The 26295-nt window shown below is 41.8% G+C and overlaps 1 protein-coding gene across 1 annotated transcript in view; it reads right to left on the reverse strand.

Moving 5' to 3' along the window:
* Positions 1–1794: 1794 nt before the first annotated feature.
* The window catches only part of LOC111144340 (family with sequence similarity 19 member A4, C-C motif chemokine like), a 129591-nt gene continuing 105090 nt past the window's right edge, over positions 1795–26295 (reverse strand). Inside the window, exons 3-5 of the mRNA XM_022498596.1 lie at positions 20713–20868; positions 10577–10660; positions 1795–1868 (exon numbers count right to left, since the gene is read on the reverse strand). Of these exons, the coding sequence (XP_022354304.1) occupies positions 1795–1868; positions 10577–10660; positions 20713–20868 (314 nt within the window). The remainder of the gene's footprint in view (positions 1869–10576; positions 10661–20712; positions 20869–26295) is intronic.

Genomic DNA, 26295 nt, shown 5'->3' on the forward strand with positions numbered 1-26295 from the left:
TTTGAAGCAATAACGGATGAAATGGCAGTTGTGATACCCACTATTTTTCCTCATGGACCATTTACTTACTCCCCCAAAGTAGCTTACACCCTAGAAATGTACGTCAAGGTGAAGCAGTGTCATTTTAACTTAATCTTATTTGGTGTGCGAGATCAGATGTATGGGCAAAAGACTGAGACAGTCTTTCAAGTACCATAAAATGGACTTTTTTTTTTTTTTAACCCTCTCTTCTTACAATGGAGGGTCCTACAGTAAAGGCAGCAGAGTATATAAAGCAGAGTATATAAAGTATATAAAGCATGGCCCTCAATTTAAAATCTAGGGAGATTTAATTATCTCTAATGCTACATGTTTAAGTCTTAAGTTTGCCATATGGTTCACATGCCCAAAATTAAATGTAATTTTTTAGTTTCCACGTTTGCTTTTTAAAATTTGCAAGCCTAGGATATTAACATGAAGTCTTAAGGCAATAAAATCATCACAAAAACTTAGATGCCATCAGCAGAATGAATGTTTTTACTTATTAGTAGGGCAATAATAATCCTGGTAAGCAACCCGTCAAATTCAAACAAAGTTAGCCCACAAATGGATGTCCTCCATTTCCATTCTTTTTGCAACAATAAAATCAAGTAGATGTAATTGTTACTGCTATAAATATAGTAATATTTCCACCCCCCACAATTGTGAAAGGACAGGGATAATTAACAGTGCAGAAAGGATGTTTTTGGCATTTCTTAATGTATAAAATCCCATATTACAGTAGTGTGTGTTTTAATGACATTATGCATTTAAAATCTGGGTCAGTCACTTTTCGTCTGTGATGTATTTCTGCATAACAGCATCTGAGAATATGTGGACACATGTCTTCTGTAAAAATCATTAAACCCAGAAAAAAATGACTCAGATTTTACTTACATTTAAAGAAATAAAATGACTAACAAATGAGAGAAGAGCCAAGAATAAATCATTTACAGCCTAAAAATTCAACATTTCAAGACTTCTAACAAAATAGTTTAATACAGTTGACACAAACTGGATCTCAGAAATCACCCTTGATCTAAACAGAGACTGTTTTATAATTTAAATGATTTACCTTTATGACTACACCTAAGCTATAAAAATCCCAATAGGTTTTATTTCTTTTGTGACTATGTCATGATCAAGCTTTGGTTATAAAATATGGGAGTTGAGATATACCTCCTTAGCACTCAGGAAAATGGTGCCCAGAAGTTAAAGTGTTATTTTATTTCTGCTAACCTGACAACAGAACCTAAAATGCAAAAATTTAAATCCTCTAAAGCAAAAAATACAAATACACACACAATAACCCCAATAAGTCTATTCGTCAAGATTTATAAAAGGAATTTTCTTCAGCAGTTAATCAGAGTTCATTAATCTACATCTGTAAATATGTCCTGCCAAAATGTTTTGGTACTGAGATGCCTTTCAAACCACTTTAATGCAAGGGCTAAAGGAAAAGTTCAAAAGAGGAACAGAATAAGGACCCTGTGAACCTGTCCACGTTCCTTTGTGAAGGCTGAAAGACGTGGAAGGCCAAGTGGAGATCCATTGTGAAGTCTCTGCTGTGTTCCTCCAGGGTCTGTCAGAGGTATGTTCCCTGGGATCCAGACAGGGTGTGAATTGCATGGCAGCCCACGGCCATAATTCAATGTGATAAATTCATGAAGCGAAGAGGGCTGGGACAGTCAGGGAAATGATACTCCTTATAGCACACATATGCGAATGTGATATTGCAGAAATCCGAGACGATTTCCCCCAAACCCTCCAGGACAGTCATCCAAATAGGAGACCTCTGCATCCTGTCACTCCTCCAGGAGTAAGCACACCTCTCTTCGCTACCGTGTTACCTAAAACAAATTAAATAAGTGAGTGAGCATTCAGAATCTCATCCCCGCCCCCCCAGGACAGTCTTTCTGCTTTACCGGCCCTGGAAGTCCCGAGCAGCGTTTAGCAGTTTGTCCCTTTATCTGTAACCAACTTCACCAAATCAACTGTTCAAATCAAATTCTTCACAGTTCTTGCTTCCAGGTTGCAAAAAAAAAAAAAGTACAAAGGCTTGCACAACATGGTATTATGCACCTTAGCTTGGTATTTTGTCGATTTACACAAAACCCATCAGATTCGGTACATTCATTGCCCAGAGAGTTAATGCAGGCCTGCTGAGCATGCTTTCTTAAAGGCATTGAAATTCTTTTCAAATGAATGCCAATTAAGATCAGTGTATGTCGATATTAAATGTTACATTTGTTACTTTTTAATGTAGTAACTTTTATATATTTTTTTATTTTTTTTAAGATTTTATTTACTTGAGAGGGAGACCACGAGCAGGGGCAGCGGGAGAGGGAGGAGCAGGCTCCCCACGGATCAGGGTAGGACCCTGGGATCATGACCAGAGCCAAAGGCAGCCACTTAACTGACTGAGCCACCCAGGCACCACCCACCCCCCTTTTTAATGTAGTTAACTTTTTAAAAATAAGTTACTTTGGGGACACCTGGGTGGCTCAGTTGCTTGAACGTCTGACTACTGAGTTCAGTTGCGGTGGTGATCTCCAGGAGATCGAGCCCCATATCAGGCTCCACGCTCAGTGGGGAATCTGCTTGAAGTTCTCTTTCCCTCTCCCTCTGACTCTCCCCCAACTCTCTCTCGTGCATGCATGCTCTCTCAAATAAATAAATCTTTAACAACAACAACAACAAAAAAATACATTCTTTTGGAAAACTGCCATAATTGCCAGAAACAGACATTAATTAAGTTTACTGTTGTTTCCTCTATTTTTTATTATTCATAAGAAAATAAATTAGCAGTTTATTTTATTTGGTCAGGTAAGGTGCACGGTATTTTACAGGTTAGATAACCCATATACAACCTGGGGCGGGGGTGTAGGAACCCAAAAGCTTAAGATTTTAACAGGCCTACAACATGAACATACATTACTTGATGACACAGTCATCACTCCTGGCCTTTGGACCCAATCAAAGTATTTATTCAAACCTCAGATTTGCTGTTAATTGACATATGGCCTTTATTTTATATATTCTACAATACAGTTGCTCTTTTGTTTGTGAGGAGACTACTCTAGCAAACCCAAGAAAAACACAGTCCTCATGGAGCTTATAGAACAAGTATGCTAGCCCTAGTCTAGGTAAAGGACCACACAGAAATTCGTTCATCTTTGCAGGCCACAGTCTCTGCCACAACCACTCAATTCAGCCTTTATAGCACAAAAGGAACACAGACAATACAGCATGTCAATTAATGGGTATTGTTTTGTTCCAGTAAAACTCTAATTGTAGTCACTGAAATTGGGATTTCATGTAATTTTCATGTTATGAAACACTTTTTTAAAGGCTTCCAAGCCTTTAAAAGCATAGAGCCCATTCTTAGCTCACAGACCACAAAATATAGGCCACGGGCTGGGTGTGGCTTGCAAGCCGTAGCTTGGGGACTCTGACTGTAGAAAAAAGAGTTAGACCAACAGGCAACGGAATGACATGCCAGCAAGAGATAGGTGCTATGGACAAAAGGATACTAAGGCCAGAAGGGCAGGGCTCTATGGATTTCTAGAGGATTGTCATGTGAGGAGCTGCTTGAAGGAGGCAGGGGAGCCCTGAGTACCTGGGAGGAGAACTTTGGCCTTTTCCTCCACTGAGGCACAAAGAGGAGACCAGGGAGGCATGGCCAGAAGGTCAACTTAAAGGGGGATCGCTTTGGCAGAAGTGATGAAAGTTGAGGCCCACAGGACTTGTGAAAAAGAGGACAAAGGACATGAGAGGAGGAGGATTCAAACAAGTTCTTGATCTCAAATACTACGGTAATGGAGATGGTAATTTTCTGAGATGGCGAGGACTGTCATTGCTTTAGCTTCTTCGACTCCTAAACATTCATTCGATTAGCACCTGCTCCTTTCAGCTGTAATGCAGAGTGAGCGTGACGTGAATGGCATGGCCCGGGGCTTTGGTGTGTAGCTACACTCAGGAAAGCAAGGATCTCGTCCGTTAGCTCTTCCGGGATCTACCGTGTGCATCTACCGTGGGCATCTACATATGTAAGTCAACAGCGTTCCCAGCCAGGTATCAGCCTGTATCAGCCTGAGATATAATTCTCAACAGCATCTTATTTAAGGAAGCTTACTTTACATGACCAGCTCATTTTGGAGTTGATCCCTATTAAAGTTTAATGGTAAGATTCTCTAGGATTGGGGCGCCTGGGTGGCTCAGTGGGTTAAAGCCTCTGCCTTCGGCTCAGGTCATGATCCCAGGGTCCTGGGATCGAGCCCCACATCGGGCTCTCTGCTCCTCGGAAAGCCTGCTTTCTCCTCTCTGTCTCTGCCTGCTTGTGATCTCTGCCAGGTAAATAGATTTAAAAAATCTTAAAAAAAAAAAAAAAGATTCTCTAGGATTTACTTTCCTGTCAACATTTCATTTTGCTAACTGTATATGAAAGGCTCATTGACGCTTTGGAATCTGGTGGACGGAAGGTTGCTATTGTGCCAAGACTAGCTCCGCTCTCACGTGACAGGGGACTGGGAGTTATTTGAGGCTCTAACTCTACGGATCAGGAACGACAAGACTTCTGGGTAAAGGATTCATCTCAGTTGGACCTTGAAAGACAAGGAGAATTTTAGAAAAGGGACTAGATGAAGAAGGCAGCAGTAGGATATGGAAATACATGCTCTATTGGGTGAGTCATCTTGATGGCTCATTTCAAGGTGCTTATACTCTTTTCTGTTACCCGTGGGAATCCACTGGTGGTCTCTCACCAGGGAGAAACCTGGGCAGGGAAATTACCCCAGAAGCACAGAAAACAGTATAAAGGCAGGAACAGAGCAGGTACAGAGCCTGGTTAAACGAGAATCAACGTTAAGAACAACTTCTTGAGAATGGTTCGCTAAACCCCATCTCAGACTTACTAGACCAGAAAATCCTAGGGGTAGGGCTCACAAGGGTGGGTACATGTTCCCACGGTAAGTTTCCTGCAGCGATTGTTACCATTAAATAATTAGAATACTGGGACACAAGAGAATGAGGATGATCCTTGGTGGTATCCTAAGAAACGGGGAAAGTTACGAATTAGAGGACGTTCTGAGGCAGATACCAGAAGGACTGGGTCATCTTAGATCTTGAGGGTGTTGCAAAGATAACCTGTTGTTTACATTAACTCTTATCTCTGGTTTTCTATTACGCAGTATTAGAGACATGTAGATACTAAGTGGAACCTTTGAAGGGCTACATGAAGAGAATATAATAAGATGCTTGCAAAGAGCTCCCCCTCCAAAAAAAAAAAAAAAACTCTAAAGCAGATTTTTTTTTTTTTTTAACCTCAACATTATTTACATTTGGAGCCAGATAATTCGTTGCTATAGGGTGGGGGGATCTACTCTGCTTTTTAAGATTTTTAGCACCCTGTCTGGCCTCTCCCCCTCAAGATGCCCACATTAACTCCCCTGGCAAGGAAAAACATCCCCTTGATGGAAAAATTACTCCGGTTGAGAACTCTTGCTCCTAAGACATAGCTCTTCACTGTCAGATGTTGGAAAAATAAAAACAGGACAAATCTAAAATTTCTTGACATTCACTATGATTTCCTTCCATTTTCAAACAAAAAAGAGCCCTGACCCGTGGTTCACTTTGGCACTAGAACAGTGTCGTGCAGTTGCTGAGAGCGTTAATGCAAACGATGCCGACGTAAAGGGAAACTGAGGCAGGGTGACAGTGACAGCTGTAGCTCTGCGCAAGAACTAGCAGCTGAATTTCTCTCTGGAAACACTGAAAACTGTAGAGGCAGGGTGAACTCACACGCCACCCTTTTACATCTGGAAAAGACAGGATGACTGGCTAGGAAACTGATCTCCTCGTTGTCATATCTTCATCCAAGTCTGTTAATATCTTGACTTGACTGTTTACTCTTTTCATATTTGCATTTAAATGGAAAATACAATTCTGACCTAAGTGGCTTACTGCAGGATTATCTTTTTTTTTAAGCGTTTCTATGTTTTGTTGCTGCTGTGCATGAATTATATAAGCAAAATGAAAACTGTTGTATAGTTTATCCCCCTCGAGGGCTGCAATGGTTTTACCTCTGTAAGACCTCTGTCGCACTTGTGGTGTATGGTTGGTGTCTATTTTAAGAAAAAGACACGGCTTCTGAGGGTACTAGGCTCTTCCCGGAAGCCAGTGACACCTCCACAATTGAATTTACTCTATGTTCCTAAGATCCATAAAAGACATAAAATGTTTGATGCAGTTCAAGTCAAAAGGACTTGGATTAATAAAGGAAACAAAGTTTTACTACTTCAAGATTATTCTCAAGTGGCATATCACCAAAAAAAAAAAAAAAAAGAAGAAGAAGAAGAAAAAGAAAGAAAAAACCTAAGTATCATTATGGCTTAGGGAACTGTATTGTGTTTCTACAACTTTTAGAAGTGCCAAATGAAATGTCACTACCGTTGAGGATTTAGCTAGAGCAAACTTATATTCCCAGCACACAGAGCCAAAATGCCCCTAAAGGTTTGCTTCCTGCAAATGCTCTCTAACTGCACATAAATAGAGAGGGAGCCGCTCCAGCAAGAGACCACTTAGACACATTCTTTTCCGGAACACAGTTGGCTTGTGCTCATGGTCTTGTTTTATATTTATATAGAAAAATCAATACAAGTATAATCTTCCAAACATCATTTCTTAGTCTACAAGCCATAGGATAAATGGAAATTTTTATCTCTGATGGATGTAAGGCCCCAGCTCATTGGCAGCTCCAAGATTTTTATTCAGGAAGGGGATGGGGGAAAAAAATGGGGCGGAAAGGGCCCCGTGGGGAAAGGAGAGTGGAATTACTTTAAGGCAGGGTTTGCTTAGCAAGCACACTTGGGTTTCCATAGTTTGGAAGTTAATTTGGAGTAGCTTAGAAATGGGCTTGATAGAAATGATGGGAATGTTAACCTCCCTCCTCCACCAACAGAGGACTCCACGGACTTCCACAGCTCTGGCTGTAAGAGCATATACAGGCACGCCTCAGACCTACTGCAGGTTTGGGTCCAGACCACCCCAGTAAAGCAGGTACTGCCATAAAGCAAATATCACAATAAGGCATGCTAAATTAATTTTTTTGTTTCCCAGTGCCTATAATAGTTTTGTTTACACTGTGCTATCCTGTTAAGTGTGCAAGAACATTTTGGCTTAAAAAAAAATGTACACGTCTTAATATAAAAATACTTTGTGGGGAAAACAAAAATGCTAACCCTCATCAGAGCTTGCCTCCAGTCATAATCTTTTTCCCGGTAGAGGTCTTGCCTCGATGTTGATGGCTGCGGACGAATCAGAGCGGCGGTGGCTGAAGCCTGGGCTGGCGGTGGCCATTTCTTTTCACAAGACCATCTGGCCTGTCATGCTGACTCTTCCTTTCAGGAACGTTCTCTCTCTCGCAGCCCATACTGTTGCTAGCATTTTACTCACAGAACTTCTTTCAAAATGGGAGCCAGTCCTCTCCAGCCCTGCTGCTGCTCGTCAACTAAGTGGAGGTAATAGTCTCAGTCCTTGGTTGTCATGTCAACCATCTTCAGAGCATCTTCACCAGGAGGAGCTGCATCGCCAGAACCCATTTCTTTGCTTGTCCATAAGAAGCACTTCGTCATCTCTTAAGTTTCTCATGAGAGTGCAGCACGTTCGTCCCATGTTCAGGCTCCTCTTCCAATTCTAGTTTTCTTGCTATTTCCACCACATCCCCAGTGGCTTCCTCCCCTGAAGTCTTGAACCCCTCAGTGTTGTCCATGAGTGTTAAAATCAACTTCTTCCAAAGGCCTGTTAAGAATGAGGCCTCTAGAATGCCCAGATTCATCTGGGGGAGTTGTAGCCTTATTAAATGTGCTTTTAAAATAATAAGAAAGTCAAAATGACATCCATTCTGCAGCCTGTGGATCAAGGAGTCATGTTAGCAGCCATGAACACATTAATCAATATTCCTCTCCATCAGAGCTCTTGGGTGACAAGGTCCATTGTCCCTGAATGGTAATATTTGGAAAAGAATGTTTTTATAAGCAGTAAGTCTCAATGGTGGGGTTTAAATAGTCAGTAAACCAAGCAGTAAACAGATAACACTGACATTTGGGCTTTGTCCCACTTCTAGAGCACAGAGTAGGTTTAGTCTAATTCTTAAGGACTCTGGGATTTTTGAAATGGTAAATGAGCTTGTCTGCAGCCTAAGGTCACCAGGTGCATTAGCCCCTGACAAGAGTCTAACTATCCTTCGAAGCTTTGATGCCTGGTATTGACTTCTCCTCTCTAGCTATGAAAGTCATGAATGGCGTCTTCTTCCCATAGGAGGCTGTGTTGTCTACAATGAAAATCTGTTGTATGGAGTGGCCGCCTTCTTTATTTAAGCTGGAACTTCTGGAGAACTTGCTGCAGCTCCCACATCAGTACCTGGAGCTTCACCTTGCTCTTGTATGTTATGGACATAGCTGCTTTGGTAAACCTCATGCACCAACCTCAGCTAGCTTCCAACTTTTCCTCTGTACCTTTATAGAATTCAAGAGACCTAGGGCCATACTCTGGCTCGGGCTTTGGTTTAAAGGAACGTTGTGACTGCACTGATCTTTTATCCAGACCACTCAAACTTTCTCCATATGGGTAATAAGGCTGTTTCCCTTTCTTTTCATTTGTGTGTTCACTGGAGTACTTTTTAAAATTTCCTTGGTGGGCTTTTCCTTTGCGTTCCCAGCTTGGCTATCTGTTTGGTCTGAGAGGCCTAGATTTTGGTCTATCTTGACTTTTGACAAGGTTTTCTGACTAAGCTTAATCATTTCTAGCTTCTGACCTAAGGTGAGAAACATGTGATTCTTCCTTTCACTTGAATGCTGAGAGGTGCGTGTAGATTTATTAGCTGGCCTGATTGCAGTATTGTTGTATCTCAGGGAACAAGAGGCCCCAGGAGAGGAAGAGAGATAGGGGAACAGAACATACACATGTGCAGACTAAGTTTGCCATCTCACAGGGCTGCCACCTGAAAATTATAATGGTACCATCAAAGATTGTGGATAACCCTAACAAGTAATGAAAAGATTTGAAATATTGCAAGAATCACCAAAAGGTGACACAGAAACACAAACTGAGCCAATGCAAATGATGCTAATAGACTTGGTTGATACAGGGGTGCCACAAACCTTCAGGTTGCAAAAACAAAAACAAAACAGTCTATGCAAAGCACGATAAAATGAGATATGCCTGCATCACGTCATTTAGCCTAGATCATCTTTATATCAATTATGAGAAGTTTGCAATTAATGTTACATAGTTTTGAGTTTGAAATTGTGATTTTAACCAGCTACAGAAATAATCGTCTGACTTACTGTACTACTGATAATTTTGTATTTGATGTCAGCTGAAATTGATATTTACAGCTTTCTGTAAAATGCTACCATTTGTTCTAAATATCATCTTTCACTATGGGACTATCAAGGTCACTGCAAACATGGGCCCTGACCTCACAGGTCTCTTCTAAAAAGAAAGCTCTAGGTGCTAAGCACCTCAGGACACCCTGCCATGTAAAGCAGAACCACAGTAAATGCTCAGAGATACACAAGACATGAATCCAATCAGTGAACGACTCTGAAGAAATAATGGTAATAATGGTGAAGGAGAAAAGAAAGCCGGGAAGCACATTCCATGAAAAAAACACCTTCCTCGGCAACCTCAAAGGCACCATGGTAAGAGGCACCAACAGAAGGCTGAAACAACAAAAAATAAATAACCCAGCAAGCCACCTCCCTTCGTTAAGTGCCAGACAGACAAGGCTAGTGGAGCGAGACAAGACAGACTAGCTTAGAAGATCTCCATTTCACAAAATGCTGGGAGTCATCGTGTGGAGGTGTGGAGAATGAGGCAACTCAGTCCTCCAGATGAGAGACAGTGGGGACAGGACCCCCGTTGTAAGGACAGTGACACAAGGAGGGAGTTGGGAGGTACAGTTCCAAAGACCCATAAGAGTGGACATGGGGACATAAGGCAGAGAGATGTCTGGCTTAAGAAGTGGGTGGACAGCGGCACCCTTCTGAGACAGGGAGGTTTGGACAGAGGCTAAGTGGGGAAGGCAGCTCTTGACTTATGACACCTCAAGTTCAAGTCTTCGACTCTTAAAACTCCTCCCAGGAAGCATCCCTACCTCAGCAAGTCATCTGTGTGTGGGACCTTGCCGTGCCATTCTGATATGCCGGCCTGGCAACTCCAGTCCCTTCCCTTTCAATGAGGCTCTTGAAGGAGCTGCAGTGAATTTCATGGCCCTGCCTGAAATAAGAAGTTGATCCCCCAGATCACTGCTCTGTAAAAGCTGACATAAAGGGCAATGCTCGGAAATGGGCTTTTCAAAAGGCTAAAGTAAGAGGGTAGGCCCCTGTCCATGTGGGTTTATCAACATAAAACAAGGTCAAGGTCATGGTGCCAGGAGCAAAGGAAGGGGGGGGGGGGATCGCATGGTTAATAACCTGAGGAAGCTCTAAAGGAGAATTCTGTGTGTCTATACTTGCCTTTGTCGTTTTGACTTTATTGCCACTGCTACAGGACCAGCCTGAGTAATCTGGAAGCACTTTACAGTCCTCTCCTTCCAAGCAAGGATTCATATGACACCACCATTTCTGAATCACGATGGAAGCTGTAAGACAAAGGCCACAGAGTGTTTGTGATACCATTGCTTCCTCCAGCTACGGACAACATAGTGCTCATTCAGATCAATATACTGACTTCAAAGATGGTTAATAAGAACTATTTCACCCTAAGTAAATTTAAAGAATGCCTTCTGCCATATGCTCTAGAAAAGACTAAGGTGCCAAGCTTTAGCATGTCTAGATTGAACTTGGCTGTGCCTTTTTTTCTCCCAATGATTTCTGACTAGTTATTTAACTCCTTTTGGCCTCAGTTTTCTCATCTGTAAATTGGGGATAAAAACAGATCCTCACCACAGAGGTCAAGAGGAGAAAGCTAATCCCTATCAAATTTCTAGGCTAACCAGAGGCCAGGTACTAGGTTGCCAGAAAATGTTAGCTATTGCTGGGGTCATCATTTTGGAGGCTCCAATGGTGAATGCCAACCTGGGCAAGTTCTTACATTTGATGCCCTCTGTTGCCAGGGGCAGACACAAAGCAGTCAACATTTTCGTCACAGAGGCGTTCATCTCCCCATGGTGGTGGTGAGTAACCCCATGAAATCAAGTTCCAGCAAGTGGTGAGTAACCCCGTGAAATCAACAACTAGAAACCAGGTGCAGGAGAAGAGCATGGCACTCCCTCACTTGCCCACAGTCTAGGCTTGGGCGATCGCACCTATGACTTCCCTTTCCACCTTATCCCATCATCTCTGCTGCCATCTGCCAGCTAAGACGAAGGAGCGGAAAATTCTCTGGGTTGGGAGGCAGATGAAGACACATTAAAGAAACACTATCAACTTGTCTGGGTATTCCCACAGAGTCCAAGGACAAAAGGGATTGTGACTCATCATTTATGGTGAGCCCAGCTAGTGGGCTGGTGTAGGTCAGAGATCTGGGGCTGCAGGTAGGGTATATGGGTTAAGGGGAAGAGGCATTGAGCCCTGTTTTTCTGTTGAAATAACTGCACTTTGGTTAAAAATAATAATAATAATAATAATACCCCCCAAGGATTCAACCCCAGCTACCATGGCCTGGAAAGGGAAACTCAATTTCAAGCAAATCTTGAGAATTCCTAATAGCTATTTTTTTCTTGAGAGTCAGGCACCCTGCTAAATGTAGTTCCTACATTTGATAGAGGAGAGAAAACTGAGGCCCTTTGACAGAGGCATTTTAACACTAGCGCCCCTTCATCGACCTTTAAATTCACACCCCTCCCTCACACCAGCCATCTGTAGGAGAAACAACCAGAGGTGTAGCAGGCAGTGACGAAGACAGGGGACAAAGCAAGCTCCTGCATTAAAGACTCTGCTCCTGTTAGGCCAAGTGGGTAGACATTGTGCCTACTCCCCATGAGAACCCCCCCATTCCTGATTCTGGCCGAACACTGTGCTTACTATCTGATTATAGTCCCATCAAAACCAGTAACACCTCGATTAGGCAGAATTATGACCTAGAAGGATCATAAGCTATTTAAGGCAAAAGGTGTCAACACTGAGAGAGGAATATAGCTAAATGGGTTACTTATTCTGTCAGGGTGCCACTGAACTTGAGTGGATGGATGGAGACCGAGGGGCGAAGTCTGAGAAAGCTGTATTCTTTTCAGTCACTGGTATCACAACAATCCCACCGCAACGCTGGACGGAGCTTTGTTATTTTCAAAGCTTTTTGTTATTTTCCTTTTACATACTGTTCCTCTTTTGATTATCTCAACAACCTTCAGAAGCAGGAAGAGGAGGCAGATGGCCAGAAATAAAAACGAGAGCTTTCCACCAAGTGAGTAAACGGAGGGAGGAGGTACTAGATTCTAGACTTCTTCCTCTGCCCCTACAAGGCTTCCTGTTGTACCACAACGTATAAAAATAGTTTAGATTAACATATGCTACATAGAGTTTGACCAGATTCAAAGTGCTGACCAGTCCTTCATTATCTTCTGAATACCTCAGGCCGATCCCAAGTAGATACAAAGATAAATAAGAGATGGTTCCCAACCCTCAATGTAAAATTCCATCTGCAGGACTGCGAAAGTTATATAAATGTTGACAGAGCTTAGTTATATTTACACAGAGTTACAGCTGAATTTAAAATACTTTTTTTTTTTTAATCTTTAAAATAGTTCCCTCAGGTAGCTTCTCTGCCACTCAGCAGTGGGCACCTATGGACTCCTGACGCGGCCCACGGCAACATGGAGGATTCCACAGAAGCCCAGGGAGCTGAGGGGTCACCTGCCCCAGTGAAGGGGACAGGGAGTGGCCGACGTGGAAGCCAGAAGACCCAGATGAGCAAGGTAGTCTGAGAAGCAACCTTCAGCGGTTCTCAATGCCCATTCCAGGTTAGACTTGAATCCCCAAGCTGTAGGGAGCCATGGAAAGTTTCTGGACAAGGGGGTACAATAAGGCAGGGAGAACTGTGTGCCTGGGCGAGCTAGTCTAGCAGGGGATGGTAAACAGTTTGGGGCAAAAAGGAGTCTGAAAGAGACCACTTGAGGTGTAAGGTGAGAAATCTGGGACTAAATTCCCTACAGAGGACATCATCTGATCCATTCTATGTCAACGTCCCAGCAAGAGAAATGCTAGTACTTTCTTCCTAGCCTCATGGGGTCCCGAGATCATTCTGAATGCCAAATCCAGAAAAGGAGCTTGAGGGGGGAAAAAAGAGAGATGCAGGCATTCATCACTGAAAACTATGCCAATTCTTAACTACAGAAGGAAAGATCTTCATAGTATTTTGTTTAAGGCTTTCAATTTATTTAAACAAAAGAAGAAAGCATATATGATCAAACTCTCATGAAATTATTTACCAGTTTTCTTTCATTTAACTGGAAAATATGGGGTGATTTTTCTGAAGATAGATTCACAACAGATTCCTTAAAAGAGCAACCTGTCTTGAAGTTTAAAATATTTCCATTTGCCAAAAAAAAACTCATTTTCATATTTGAGTGAGGAATACATTGAAAGATGGGCCCTCCAAATGTCAGAGACTTACTTAACAGCAAACGTTCTTTCAGAAAAGAAAGTCTTAATGGGTATCACCCTTAGTAGCCACAATAAAAGTTTCAAATTCCTTCATGCGTTAAAGACTGACAAAAGAACTCACAGTGAAGGTGAGAACCAACTGAGGGGTTCACCCACCAGTGAATAAGGTGATTAGAAAACCCAGAAGTTCAAGTGTAGAGTGCCTACTGAGCTGGGCTTTGAGCTGAGACAAAGGACCCAGAAGTAGGATTTTATTAAAATAACTCTTGAGAACATCTGCCCACTTAACTGAGCCTTGTCTCCATAGGAAAATAAGTTTGTAGGAGGTATCTATTTTATCCTGTTACAAATACCGTAATATACTCGAGATGAGAAAGTGTCTTGTCACTTCTATTTTTGAAATAAAATTCTTTAGAAAGCCCCATGCCTCCCTGACTTAGGAAAATACAAAACATGCCTGTCTTCAAGCTGCCAACCTGTAATGAATTTCTAGTTTTATGCAGAAAGGAAAAAAATTAAAAAAAAAAAAAAAACAGAGAAGCTCTGGTTTTGTGGTAGTGACTAGTGTTTTCTGTATTGTTTTCTAGGTGAAAACGTAATGGGACCAATTAGCTATCTTGCTCCTGGTGCATTTTCTGTACTTTCTGTTCAATAAAATAGATGGAGATTTTTTTCTATCCCTTGTCCCAATTAAGTATTACTCCATGAAATCAAACACAAGATGTATTCATGTAGCTATTTCTATAAACCTACACCAAAGAGGGCTCAGTTCTCAGGAGTTGGTCTTTCATTTTTTGACCTCGTTTAGTTGCATTTACAGAGTTAAGGCTTTTCTAAAGAAAAGTGTATTTTTACACTGAAGCTACAGGCAGAAAGATGAAAAACACATCTTCCTAGAATATACACTGTCTTAAAAATGGAAACAATCACAAAAATATGCTGAGATTTTCAGATACTTTAGCTGTTTTGCTCTTAATGTTGTCCTTGGCAAATTAAGATTAAAGAAAGATTTATTAACTTTAAGCCATTGGTTAACTTTAAAGATAGTCGGGGATTGGGGTGGGGAGAGGAAGACCAATGCATTTTTACTTATTATTTCAAGAAAAGCCATTTTACCCTGACCCACGTATCATGCAAAAAAGCAGTCCTGAGAATACGATTTTTTTGTTAAAGGAACCTTTGTAACAAGGTATTGTTATTTTCACAGAGTCCTGAGTGAGGCTATGGATAAATAGGTATAGAACCATCTTCTGGGTTCTAGGTTGGTCTCCTCCACAAAGCAAGCTCACACAAGTACAATCCTGCCCAGCCATGACCTACCCATAAGGCAGAGTTTCTTGACCTTAGCACATTAGAGGCTGGACAATTCTTGATTGTAGGGGTATATACTGCACCTTGTATCCCAAGCCTCTCCCCACTAGATACCTGTAGCACCTTCCCCCCCACCAGTTTAACAACCCAAAGCAACTCCAGACATCATCAAATATCCCTATGCTGGCCCAAATCACCCCTGATTAAGCAACACTAATCTATGGTCATGTCCACTGGGAGATGTACTCAGCCCTAAAGGAGAGACTGAGCTAGCTGAGCAGACCTCATCATCCTTAATACGTGGCAAACACGATGCCACCCTATCCCTTCTCTTCCCTCTTGGAGCCTCCACTGAGGGCAATCCCACAAAGTGAGAACGTGTACCTTTTCTTACTGGCATACTCTCCTTCATCCACTCTCCTTGAATACAAATTCCCAGAATGCAGGAACTACATCCTACAATCTGAGTTGACAAAGTCCCAAAGAGCAAAGGCTCCGTTTCCATCTCCAGCCTTCCCTTCCACCACTTCAGAGCTCAAAGAAATACTTCTCATTCCCACGGTTGCCCCTCACTGGCACACCCTTTACCCTGCTGTGCCACTTAGTTCCCTCGTGCCTGGTAAAACCAGACCCACTGCTTCTCATGGGACACCATCCTGGACCGCTTCTCTGCTGTTTCCCAGGACCTTCATTTCCTCGATTTCGTTGGAGAAAGCAAGACCTGAGTCTAATGAACATCCTATCCCCCCAGGATCCAGGCCAGGTGCGTGTCCTTTTACACCCTCCAGTGCTTTGGGGAAGTACACCTTTCTGTCATTTACCTGACCGCCACGGGGACAATCTCAGAAAACCGCTTGGTCTTGCAAGTGGCCCAGAGAACACACCCAGTCACACAACCTAGTGAAACTCCATCTTGAAGACCGACTCCGTAGCTCAGCACACCGTCCCTAAAAACCACATCAGTTGTCTGCAGTACGAACGGGAGCTCTAGGCCTTCACTAAGTGATTTCTGACATCCCAGAAAACAAATAGCTTTAAATTCCTCAGCTGCCCCCTATTCCTCAGCTTTTATCAGTCTTTTTTAAACCCACTGCTTTGAAAGCATTCACCCTAACAAAATAAATGAAGCTTCATCTACTACACATTTATCTCATTTTATCATAAACAAGATTATCTCTGCAGAGTGGTATTTTGATAAATGTGTAGAATACAGTTCCTGTCACTAAACAGCCTTGTATATATTCCAGTTGAAGATTCAAAAGGGAATGTGCTTACCAGCTACACAGTCGTCTGTTTTAGGACCCAAGTAACCACAGCTTGAATCAAGTCCTTCCCCATCCCTCCTCCCAAATCCCAATTGTGGAGTACAGACACATTTCCATAACATAGAAGGATTTTATAAGTTAATTATAACCCAAAAAATAGAGGGGGAAAAAAAGCTCATTTTTCTCCCTTTTTAGCTAACAAAAGCTATGATTTTATGGGAAAGCAATGAAAACACGAGATAAGTGTCTCTGCCGTGGATTAGCAGAAATGCATAAGGACATTCCACTTTCTACGCCAACATTAATTAGTGCCCCGCTCCAACGTCTTCTCGCCTTTGTTTTAATTTAAATGTAAATCCAAGCGAATGTTATATTTTAGATCCTCTCCACATTCTTATTGACAAATAAGATAAGAGGAACATATCAGCAGAGACTAGGTCTTTCCACAAGCCAACTGGCAGCATGATACTGCATAATTAATATAGGATAAAGATTATTATGGGATAAAGCTAAAAAGCCCTAATGGAAACATTCGGATAAGGAAGAGAAGATCAAGGGGGATATGAAAAGAGACATACATCCTAACTAGGGTCTAAATGACAAGTTCTTACACCTCCTTGGTGACTTTGATTCAGTGAACATTTATTGAGCACCAACTGTTGGCCATGCTCTGCTAGGTGCAGGGGATACAAATATTAAGACAGAATCACTGTCATATCCTTGAGAGTTTGGGTATTCTCTGGCTACAAATGTGGTACTCACTCTTAAGTTATATCGGTACATAAAGCTGATCCTGCACCATGCAAGAGAGGAGGTGTTAGCCTTAAATTGCCATTTAAATTTCAGTTCATACCAGGCACATCTCGAATGCTCACTAGCCATATGTGGATAGTGGTCACCAGTCGTATCGGACATGTGTGCATCAATACATATAGCTAAGAGACAGATAAAAAGAAAACGTACATCATCACAGAACCTTCCTCTGTACAGACTCGGCTGAGACACTAAGTCCCTGATCTCTATCGCTTACCAATCCTACAAACTAAGGAAATCATTTAGTTAGCCTATGAGTCCTGTTTTGACATGGATGCAACTAAAATTCCTTCAGTAAAAGAATGGCTAAACAAACTGTAACCTATCGATACAGTGGAATGCTATGGAACAATTGAAAAAAAAACACAATAGGTAAACCTGTACTAGCACACAAAGATCTCTACAACTTATATTGGTAACATGTTGGATTAAGAAATATACAATGTGGGGCACCTGGGTGGCTCAGTGGGTTAAGCCGCTGCCTTCGGCTCAGGTCATGATCTCAGGGTCCTGGGATCGAGCCCCGCATCGGGCTCTCTGCTCAGCAGGAAGCCTGCTTCCCTTCCTCTCTCTCTGCCTTCCTCTCTGCCTACTTGTGATCTCTCTCTGTCAAATAAGTAAATAAAATCTTAAAAAAAAAAAAAAAAAAAAAAAAAAAAAAAAAGAAATATACAATGTGATACCATTTGGGTTAAAACACAGTCATACCAAAATGTACCACATATTCTAGAGACCTACCTTGAATACACAAATACACAACAACAACAACAATAAAAGTACTGACCTAACAGATATGTAGTTATTCTTACTGTGGTGCCCAAAGGGGATCTAGCCCATATAATACATGTATATAAAAATTAAAACAAGCTACTGGAGGATAAGGTCTTAATATTTCCTTTACTTAGATAGTGAGTTTAATTGGCACACCAACTATACTTTCCAGATATGGATAAAAGTGCTCTGAGATAAAATGTGTAGTTTTTTGTATCTAAAGATTCTATGCTGGGGGCGCCTGGATGTCTCAGTGGGTTAAGCCTCTGCCTTCAGCTCAGGTCATGATCTCAGAGTCCTGGGATCAAGCCCCACATCGGGCTCTCTGCTCAGCCTGCCTCTCTGCCTCCTTGTGAACCCTCTCTCTCTGTCAAATAAATAAATAAAATCTTGAAAAATAATAATAATAATAAAAATTCTATGCTGGAGAAGAGTTTACAGTTTATGTCATAATTCATAAGTTTTTGAAGTTTAAAACCCACAGAGTAAGCAAACATGGTTATCATGAATTTGAAAACAATCTGTGATTTCTGAAATTGAATCAGTTCTCCCCTGTGCTCAAAGTTATTCATGCACCAGCCAATTTGGGGGGTTGGAGGGGGAAGAGCGGGGGCAGGGAGGTATAAGAGACTCAGTTCCCATCCTCAAGCAACCTGCAGACTATGGAAAGGCACACACTCAGAAAGATCTTAAAACATAATGGCATACAGGTAATGGACTGGAAGTGCAGAAGGATACAAGAGCATATAGCATATGGAAGGGGAGTAGGAATCAAGTAGATAAAATGTGTGTTGTGGGGAAGGAGGCAATGATTCAGGCAAAGGATATAGGTAGGAGTGTGGAGATCAAAAGAAACATAAATGCCCCCACTTGGACGTGGGTAGTGTAGTTAAAAGAGAGGAGGGAGACTGAGTCAGACTACGCAAGGCTTCATCAGCCATGGTAAAGAACTTGGATTTTATTTTAAAGATAGTGGCAAGTCATTGGAGGGCAGTTTTAAATACGGCAGTGATGTGATGAGTTTCTGCTTTTGTAGAAGACTGCGGCACAGAAAATGGGAGACAGGAGGACAAGCTTGGCAGGATATAATGGGAGCCCTAGACTGCGGGTGACGGCAGCACAGACAATCTAAGACAGACCGAGGAGACAAAATTGGTGCGGTTTGGGCTCAATTAATGGAGAAAATAAATATGCTCGACTGTACCAGTGGGAGAGACAGGAACTTAGCAAATTTCTTTGAAATGTCTTTTTTTGGGACCCCTGGGTGCATCAGTCAGTTAAGAGTCTGCCTTCTGCTCAGGTCACGATCCTCAGAGTCCTAGAATCGATCTCCATCAGGCTCCCTGCTCAGCGGGAAGCCTGCTTCTCTCTCTGCCCGTCCTCCTGCTTATGTGTGCACGAGTGCACTTTCTTTCTCTCTCTGACAAACAAATAAATAATACCTTTTAAAAAAACAAGCGTCTGTTTTTTTTAAGGTTAAAAATCTTCATCTTCTTTTACAGATCCACAATCCTTTACCTGTGACCCCCAAATCCAAAAAGCTCTGAAAACGGACAGGACTTCTGTATAATGGTGGCAAAACCTGATTTTATTTAACATGAGCTTCTAATTCTTGCCCTATTCCATTCTGCAAGAATATTCTCTGTACTTCATTGTAGAATAGAAATATTAGCATCTGTGACTCAGGGATACAACTGGAAAAGACATTTGGTTTGTGAGGGAACAGATGCTGTCTGTACTATGCTACCTTTAAAAAAATCTGAATTCAGCAACGCATTGGGCCCCCAGGGTTCCTGTGAGGAACTGTAGATGATAAGTTGGCCATAGTCACTTCCCAGTTTTCACAGTGATACACACTACTTTAGGACCACACAGACCATACATCTGTGCCTGTGTTGGTCAGGGAGGCGGGTATGGGCCAGTCAACTATCATTCTTGATTGTGTGATTCTCAAGTCGCGAATGCATATGTAAATTCTAATGGCTGACTTTTAGACACGCATCAAGTGAGATGGGAAGCATTCATGTTCAGGGAGTTTTCATGCCACTGAGGAGAAAAGTGCTACAGGCCTTCACCTCATGTATCTCTTCCCCGGGGGACCGATACTTGTTTCTAACAAGATGTGTGCTACAAGAAGCCAAGGGCGTCAAAAGGAATCAATCCCAGGCCTCGACCTACAACCCGTCAACATTCTTTTTTTTTTTTTTTTTAAACAAACCCACTGGCACAGCACTCTGCTAGGGGACTCGGAAACAACAAATAAATGACATGTGATCCCAGACTGTTCTCAGGGAAGTTGCTCCAAAGAAGATGTTTTATGAATGTTTGTTAAAATAGTAAACTAGGGGCACCTGGGTGGCTTAGTCCTCTGCCTTCTGCTCAGGTCGTGATCTCAGGGTCCTGGGATCGAGCCCCACGTTGGACTCTCTGCTCAGCAGGGAGCCTGCTTCCCCCTCTCTCTCTGCCTGCCTCTCTGCCTACTTGTGATCTGTCAAATAAATAATAAAATCTTAAAAAAAAAAAAAAAGGAAACTAGAAATTCAGAGAATATTAGTGTGTGGAAAAAATCAAAAACTAATCACTTGAGTTGAGAGCTTGAAATCAGGGAGAAAAGTGTATCTACAGAAGCAAGAGTTTCAATGGATAAAATTTGGAGAGAAAGGAGGAGAAGAAAGAAAAAAAAGATCAAAGCATACCTTCCTGATTGTCTAGTAACAGAACTCCCCATTGGGACCGCTTGAGAAATATCATTAATAACTTACCTTATTCACCAAGCAATGTGTGGAGTTGCAATGACATTCACTTTTGGAGCAAAACTAACCTGCAAGCAGCCTAGTTTTCCTTGCATTGTGAAGACGGGAAAGCAAGGAGGCTGGTGGTGGTTTTACGTACTTTTGCAAGAGTAGAGAAACTGACCAGAAAGGTCTTACCTTCAACGCAAGAAGGCTGAGCCCGAGTTGTACCTGCAACCTGCCCTGGGAAGCAGGAGCACTTGACTGTTTGTGATCGCTCTTCTATGCGATTCTTGTTACAGCACCTGTGGACAGCGACCACCTCACAGGTCCCTTGCTTGATCTGGTGGTGACCTGATGGATAAAACAGACCCACTGCCGTTAGCGAAAAATGAAGCTGCAAAGTATGTGAATGATACCATGACCACATTTTCCAGCTTCCTGCCCCATGCTTAAGAATCTTGGTAACTTTTTATTTTGATGTCATTTCAAATATATATTAAGGTGCTAAGAATAGTGCAAAAAATTTCTAGAAACCTGTGGTGGACAGAAATTCAGCCACCAGGACCTTCAACCCCTGGTATCAAACCCATTATGTTACATGCCAAAAGAGATTTTGCGGATATAATTTAAATCACTAGCTAGGGACACCTGGGAGGCTCAGGTCATGATCTGGTGGGTCTGGGACTGAGCCCCACATCGGGCTCCCTGCTCAGCAGAGAGTCTGCTTCTCCCTTTCTCTCCTTACTCGTGTGCATGCATGCTTTCTCTCTCTCTCAAATAAATAAAATCTTTAAAAAATAAAATAAAATAAAAATAATTACTAACTGGTTGATCTTAAGAGAAGGAAATTGTCCTAGATTGTCCAGGTACACTAACGTGCTCAACCTGAACTCTTAAAAGCAGAGAGGGCAGGAGGGGGAGTCAGACTGAAAACATGAGGAGGATTCAAGCACCACTGCTGGCTTAAAGATCTGGGGGTCAGAAGGGAAGGAAATGGTGACATCAGTCCTACACCCACAAGGAACTGAGTTTGGCCAACAAGCAGATTCTTCCACAGAGCTTTCTTAAAAGAATGCAGGCCTGCTGACACCTTGATTTTAGCCCAGAGGTCAGACTCTGAGCAGAAAATCCAGCTACACTGTGCCAGACTTCTGACCTAGAGAAACAGGCCACTAAATTTGTGGTCATTTGTCACAGCAGCAGTGACTAAGATCTTTTATCCAGATTCACTATTGTTAACACGTGACCCTCTTTGTTGCGTCAATCACTCTCTTTCACACATCTTTCTGAGCCATTTGAGAGCAACCTGCAGACATGATACCCCTGCCCCTTTACTAATACTGCAGTGGGTATTTCCTAAAAACAAAAGCATTCTCTTACATAATTACCAAAATTAGGATATTTGACACTGATACGATGTTATTTACATGATGCTATTTCATGATCTCAGTTTTGCCAGTTGTCCTAATAACGTCTTTCCTAGCCATTATTCCCCTTGTGCAGGATCCAACTCAGGGACCTACATTGTATTCGGTTGTCACATCTCTTTAGACTTCTTTAATCAGTAAGTATTTTTTGGCCTTAATCTTTCTTAACCTTAACAACTGTCAAGAATACATGGCCGTTATTTTGTAGAATGTCCCTCAGCAGGTCTAATGGCTCCAGTCAAAGTCTTCAAAGACTCCAACCCCAGCCAACAGCTTAACTGCAGTCTGATAATCCTGAAGCAGGACCACCCAGCTAAGACACTCCCAGATCTTGAACACGCTGACGGGACTATGTCAAATTGTATATGTTGATTGTTTTCAGCTTTTACGAATTGGGCTACTTTGTTACACAGCAATAGATAAATAATCATCTGTCTGTAACAGGATTGGAGAGACTTATCTTTGCTCCAGTAAAAACTACGTAAACAAGGTTGTGGAGGCAATGTTTAGAATTTATTAATAAAAGACAACCTCTTCAAGCACCTTCAATTGTCACATATGCTATTTACCTATAAATTGTTCCATGAATTACAAGCAATCTCATCTCCTCATTAAAAAAGTTTCCCCAAAGATTCCCAGGGACTAATGCTTTGCTTGCTTTCTGTTGTTCGGTGTATGTACTTCAAATCACAAAACAAGTTGAAAGATCTGAATTATGGAATATTTGTTATTGATAAAACTAGGCCTTCCACACAACAACCTCTATATTATTCTGAAAAACTTCCAGCCTTTTTCCTTTGTTAACTGTGGGTGGAAGAAAAATTCAATCACTGGCTAGAATGACTACTAAGGCAAAGTGTCCTTTGTTTTTTGTTGTTGTTGTTGTTGTTTTTAAGATTTTATTTATTTGACAGAGATCACAAGTAGGCAGAGAGGCAGGCGGGGGTGGGGGAGGAGCAGGCTCTCCGCTGAGCAGAGAGCCCAATGCGGGGCTCGAACCCAGGACCCTGGGATCATGACCTGAGCTGAAGGCAGAGGCTTTAACCCACTGAGCCACCAAGGCGCCCCACAAAGTTTCCTTTGTAAAACACAGAGAAGCAGAAATTGTACCCAGAGAATCAAACCACCATCCGGAGAGGACGTTTTCAATGTACTATAGAAGAAAGCATAAAGTGATTAAAACTATAAACCTAATTAAATATACACAACAAGAATGCTGATTTCCCACACGTAATTGGATACACTAGTAAAAAAATAAATAAAAATACATTGTAATTACAATGTCAGGAAAGTAGGGTGCGCCTTTGGTGCTGAGTAAGCAGAACAGCGAGAACTGGGAAGAGTTCAAGAGGAGACCCTGTCTCTAATTTCCAATAACAAGTAAGCACCTTTTTTTAGGTCAAATGTTCCCTGAATGACTAGCCATGTGGTGGGGGGCCCGGGTGGAGTCATCCTCCGTCCTCCAACAGTGCCTTCCCCTCCCTGCTGGCCACTGTCACAGTTTGCTCAGCTGCCACAGCAAAGGACCACTGGCTAGGTGGCTTAAACAACAGATCAAGGTCCTGGCCAATTCAGTTCCTGGTGAGGGCGCTCTTTGCAGCTTGCAACAGCCGGTGTCCTCTATGTCCTCACGTGGCAGGGACAGAGTGCTCTGCTGTCCCCTCCTTTTCTTCATAAAAACACCAGCTCTTCCAGATTAGGGCCCCTTGCAGATGACCTCATTTAACCTTGAATTCCTCCTCACAGACTTACAGTCTTATCTGGGAATTAGTGCTTTACAATAAGAAGTGGGTGGGGGGCAGCAAATATTCAGTCCATATACCAGCCATCCTGCATGACTTAGATATTCAAAGACCCTGGGGAGTCATGAAGGTGGCACTAAACCCCATTAAGAAAATAAAATAAATGCATTTTAGTAAAAGAACAATTGAGAAGTGATTGGGACATTCATTAATATTATAGACGGTGTAGGATTTTGCTGCTATATAACAATCCACAAATGCAAACAGATTTTTCCCCTACTCTAATATGTCTGAATAATCAGCTTGTGTGGTCTAGGATTTTCACTTACATAATACTGACTATGGTACTTCATTGATTTTTAAGACATAATGTTTTTCTCATAACTTTAACATTTCAGGTCTCACAACTGATAGCATCTGGTCATTGTAATTGGCAATGCTTTTCTTTCTTAGAAATACACAAAATAGCAATGTATCTCACAACTGATGGCATCTTAGGTTTGATGAAATAGGGTAGGCAGCAGGCACTGTTTTATATCTTTTACAAATACTATTCTGTGTGATCTTATAAAAATGCTACGATGTAGGTACTATTTTTATTCCTTTTGTACATTAAAAAAAAAATGTACAAACATTAATTTGCCCTAAGTCACACACCTAGAAACTGAAGAAGACAGATGCAAACCCAGGCAGTATCTATACTATCATAGAATGCAGGGGAAAGAGAGCAGCCCATATTTTACTAAGGGGAGGCAAAATAGCATCTCTACTGCAGCAAACCACAAGACATGGCTCAGTTTCCCACTGAAAACAACTTTCCTACAAGATGAGAGTTTTTGTGGGACTCCATAAAGACACTATTGCTAGTCATTCCTCTACTATTGACACTGGACTGTGGTCTTAGAATGTGCCTCATTTCTTTGTAATCTACAGTTCTCGGCGCAGGAGGTTAAGTATTCAGAAGCAAGTACTTAAAAGTGCTCAAGGAATGACGGCAGAAGACAGGGGTACATTGTGGGCTACCAAGCACAGAAAGCACAGATTATATACTTGGCTTGAATAGTTCATCCTCTGCTAGGGTTCTCCAAAAAGAAAGCACATGAAGCAGGTATATACACATAAAGAGATTTATTGTAAGAAACTGCTTCACGTGATTACGGAAGCTGAAAAATTCCAAGATTTGGAGGATGAGTCAGCAAGATGGAGACTCTGGGGAGCCAAAACTTCAGTTCCAGTCTGAGTTTGAGACCCAGGAAAGCCAATGTTGTCATACTAGTTGAAAGACTGGCAGGTTCAAGATTCAGAAAGAGATGATGTTTCAGTTTCCAAAGGCAAGAAAAGACTAATGTCCCAATCCAAAATCAGGAAGAATTCTCTCTCTCAAGGTCAGTCTTTTTGGTGAACTGAGGTCTTCAGCTGATTGGATAAGGCCCACCCACATTAGGGAAGGCAATCTTCTTTATACAGTCGATCAATTCAAATGCTAAACTCATCCAAAACACCCTCAAAGAAACACACAAAATAACGTTTGATCAAACATCTGCGCACCACGTGGCCCACTCAAGTTGTCATATAAAATCGATCACCATAAACATCATAGAACTATGTAATGTAGTCGTAACGGGATGGGGGCACGGAATGAAAGTTTTTAAAAGAGACAAGAAATTAATGGCTTTCATGGTAAACTTAATTCTCTGGAAAGGTACAAGAGGGATGCTTGTTCAGTAAGATTACTACCAAAGAGTGGCCACTGCACGTAAATTCACTTAAACACCTCTTTTTTCAGCAGCAGGAAACATTTTGATCCAACTTGAAAGCTAACGCTAAACACATGTGAGTATTAAGAGTGAGAGATGGTAGCTCAAACTTCTCATATGGGACTTACCTGACAGGCGTGAATTAAAATAGGTAAGGTAAGACTAAGTTATCCAAAAGTAGAGCTGCTCTCGGAAGCAAAACTGGCTCAAGAGAAAACAAAACATTATCCCCTTTGCACTATCTCTTCATCTCTGTCAATTGCTGGGCCATTTCTCCTCCGATTTGCCTGGGTAGGTGGAAGGGAGGATATTAATTTCTATTTAACCAACACTTCAATAGTGTACTATGCACAAGACACTGTTCTCCGTGCTCCTGGAGACATAGAAGTGGGGAAATTTAAAATTGGTACTTGATTCCTTTCCACACTTTTGACCAACACTTCAATAGTGTACTATGTACAAGACACTGTTCTCCGTGCTCCTGGAGACATAGAAGTGGGGAAATTTAAAATTGGTACTTGATTCCTTTCCACACTTTTGACCATGCAATGCGGTTGCATATTTTCTTTTCAGAAAAGGTGACTTAAAGTATTGTCAAGGCTATAAAACGTTAAGATGGCTAATTCCTCACTCAACTAAAGTTAACATGGACATCATTAAAAACATTGTAATTCTTTTTTTTTTTAAGATTTTATTTATTTATTTGACAGAGAGAGATCACAAGTAGACAGAGAGGCAGGCAGAGAGAGAGAGAGGGAAGCAGGCTCCCTGCTGAGCAGAGAGCCCGATGCGGGACTCGATCCCAGGACCCTGAGATCATGACCTGAGCCGAAGGCAGCGGCTTAACCCACC

Source organism: Enhydra lutris, unplaced genomic scaffold, assembly GCF_002288905.1.
Source record: "Enhydra lutris kenyoni isolate GAN:26980312 unplaced genomic scaffold, ASM228890v2 scaffoldscaffold10, whole genome shotgun sequence".
Classification (NCBI taxonomy): domain Eukaryota; kingdom Metazoa; phylum Chordata; class Mammalia; order Carnivora; family Mustelidae; genus Enhydra; species Enhydra lutris.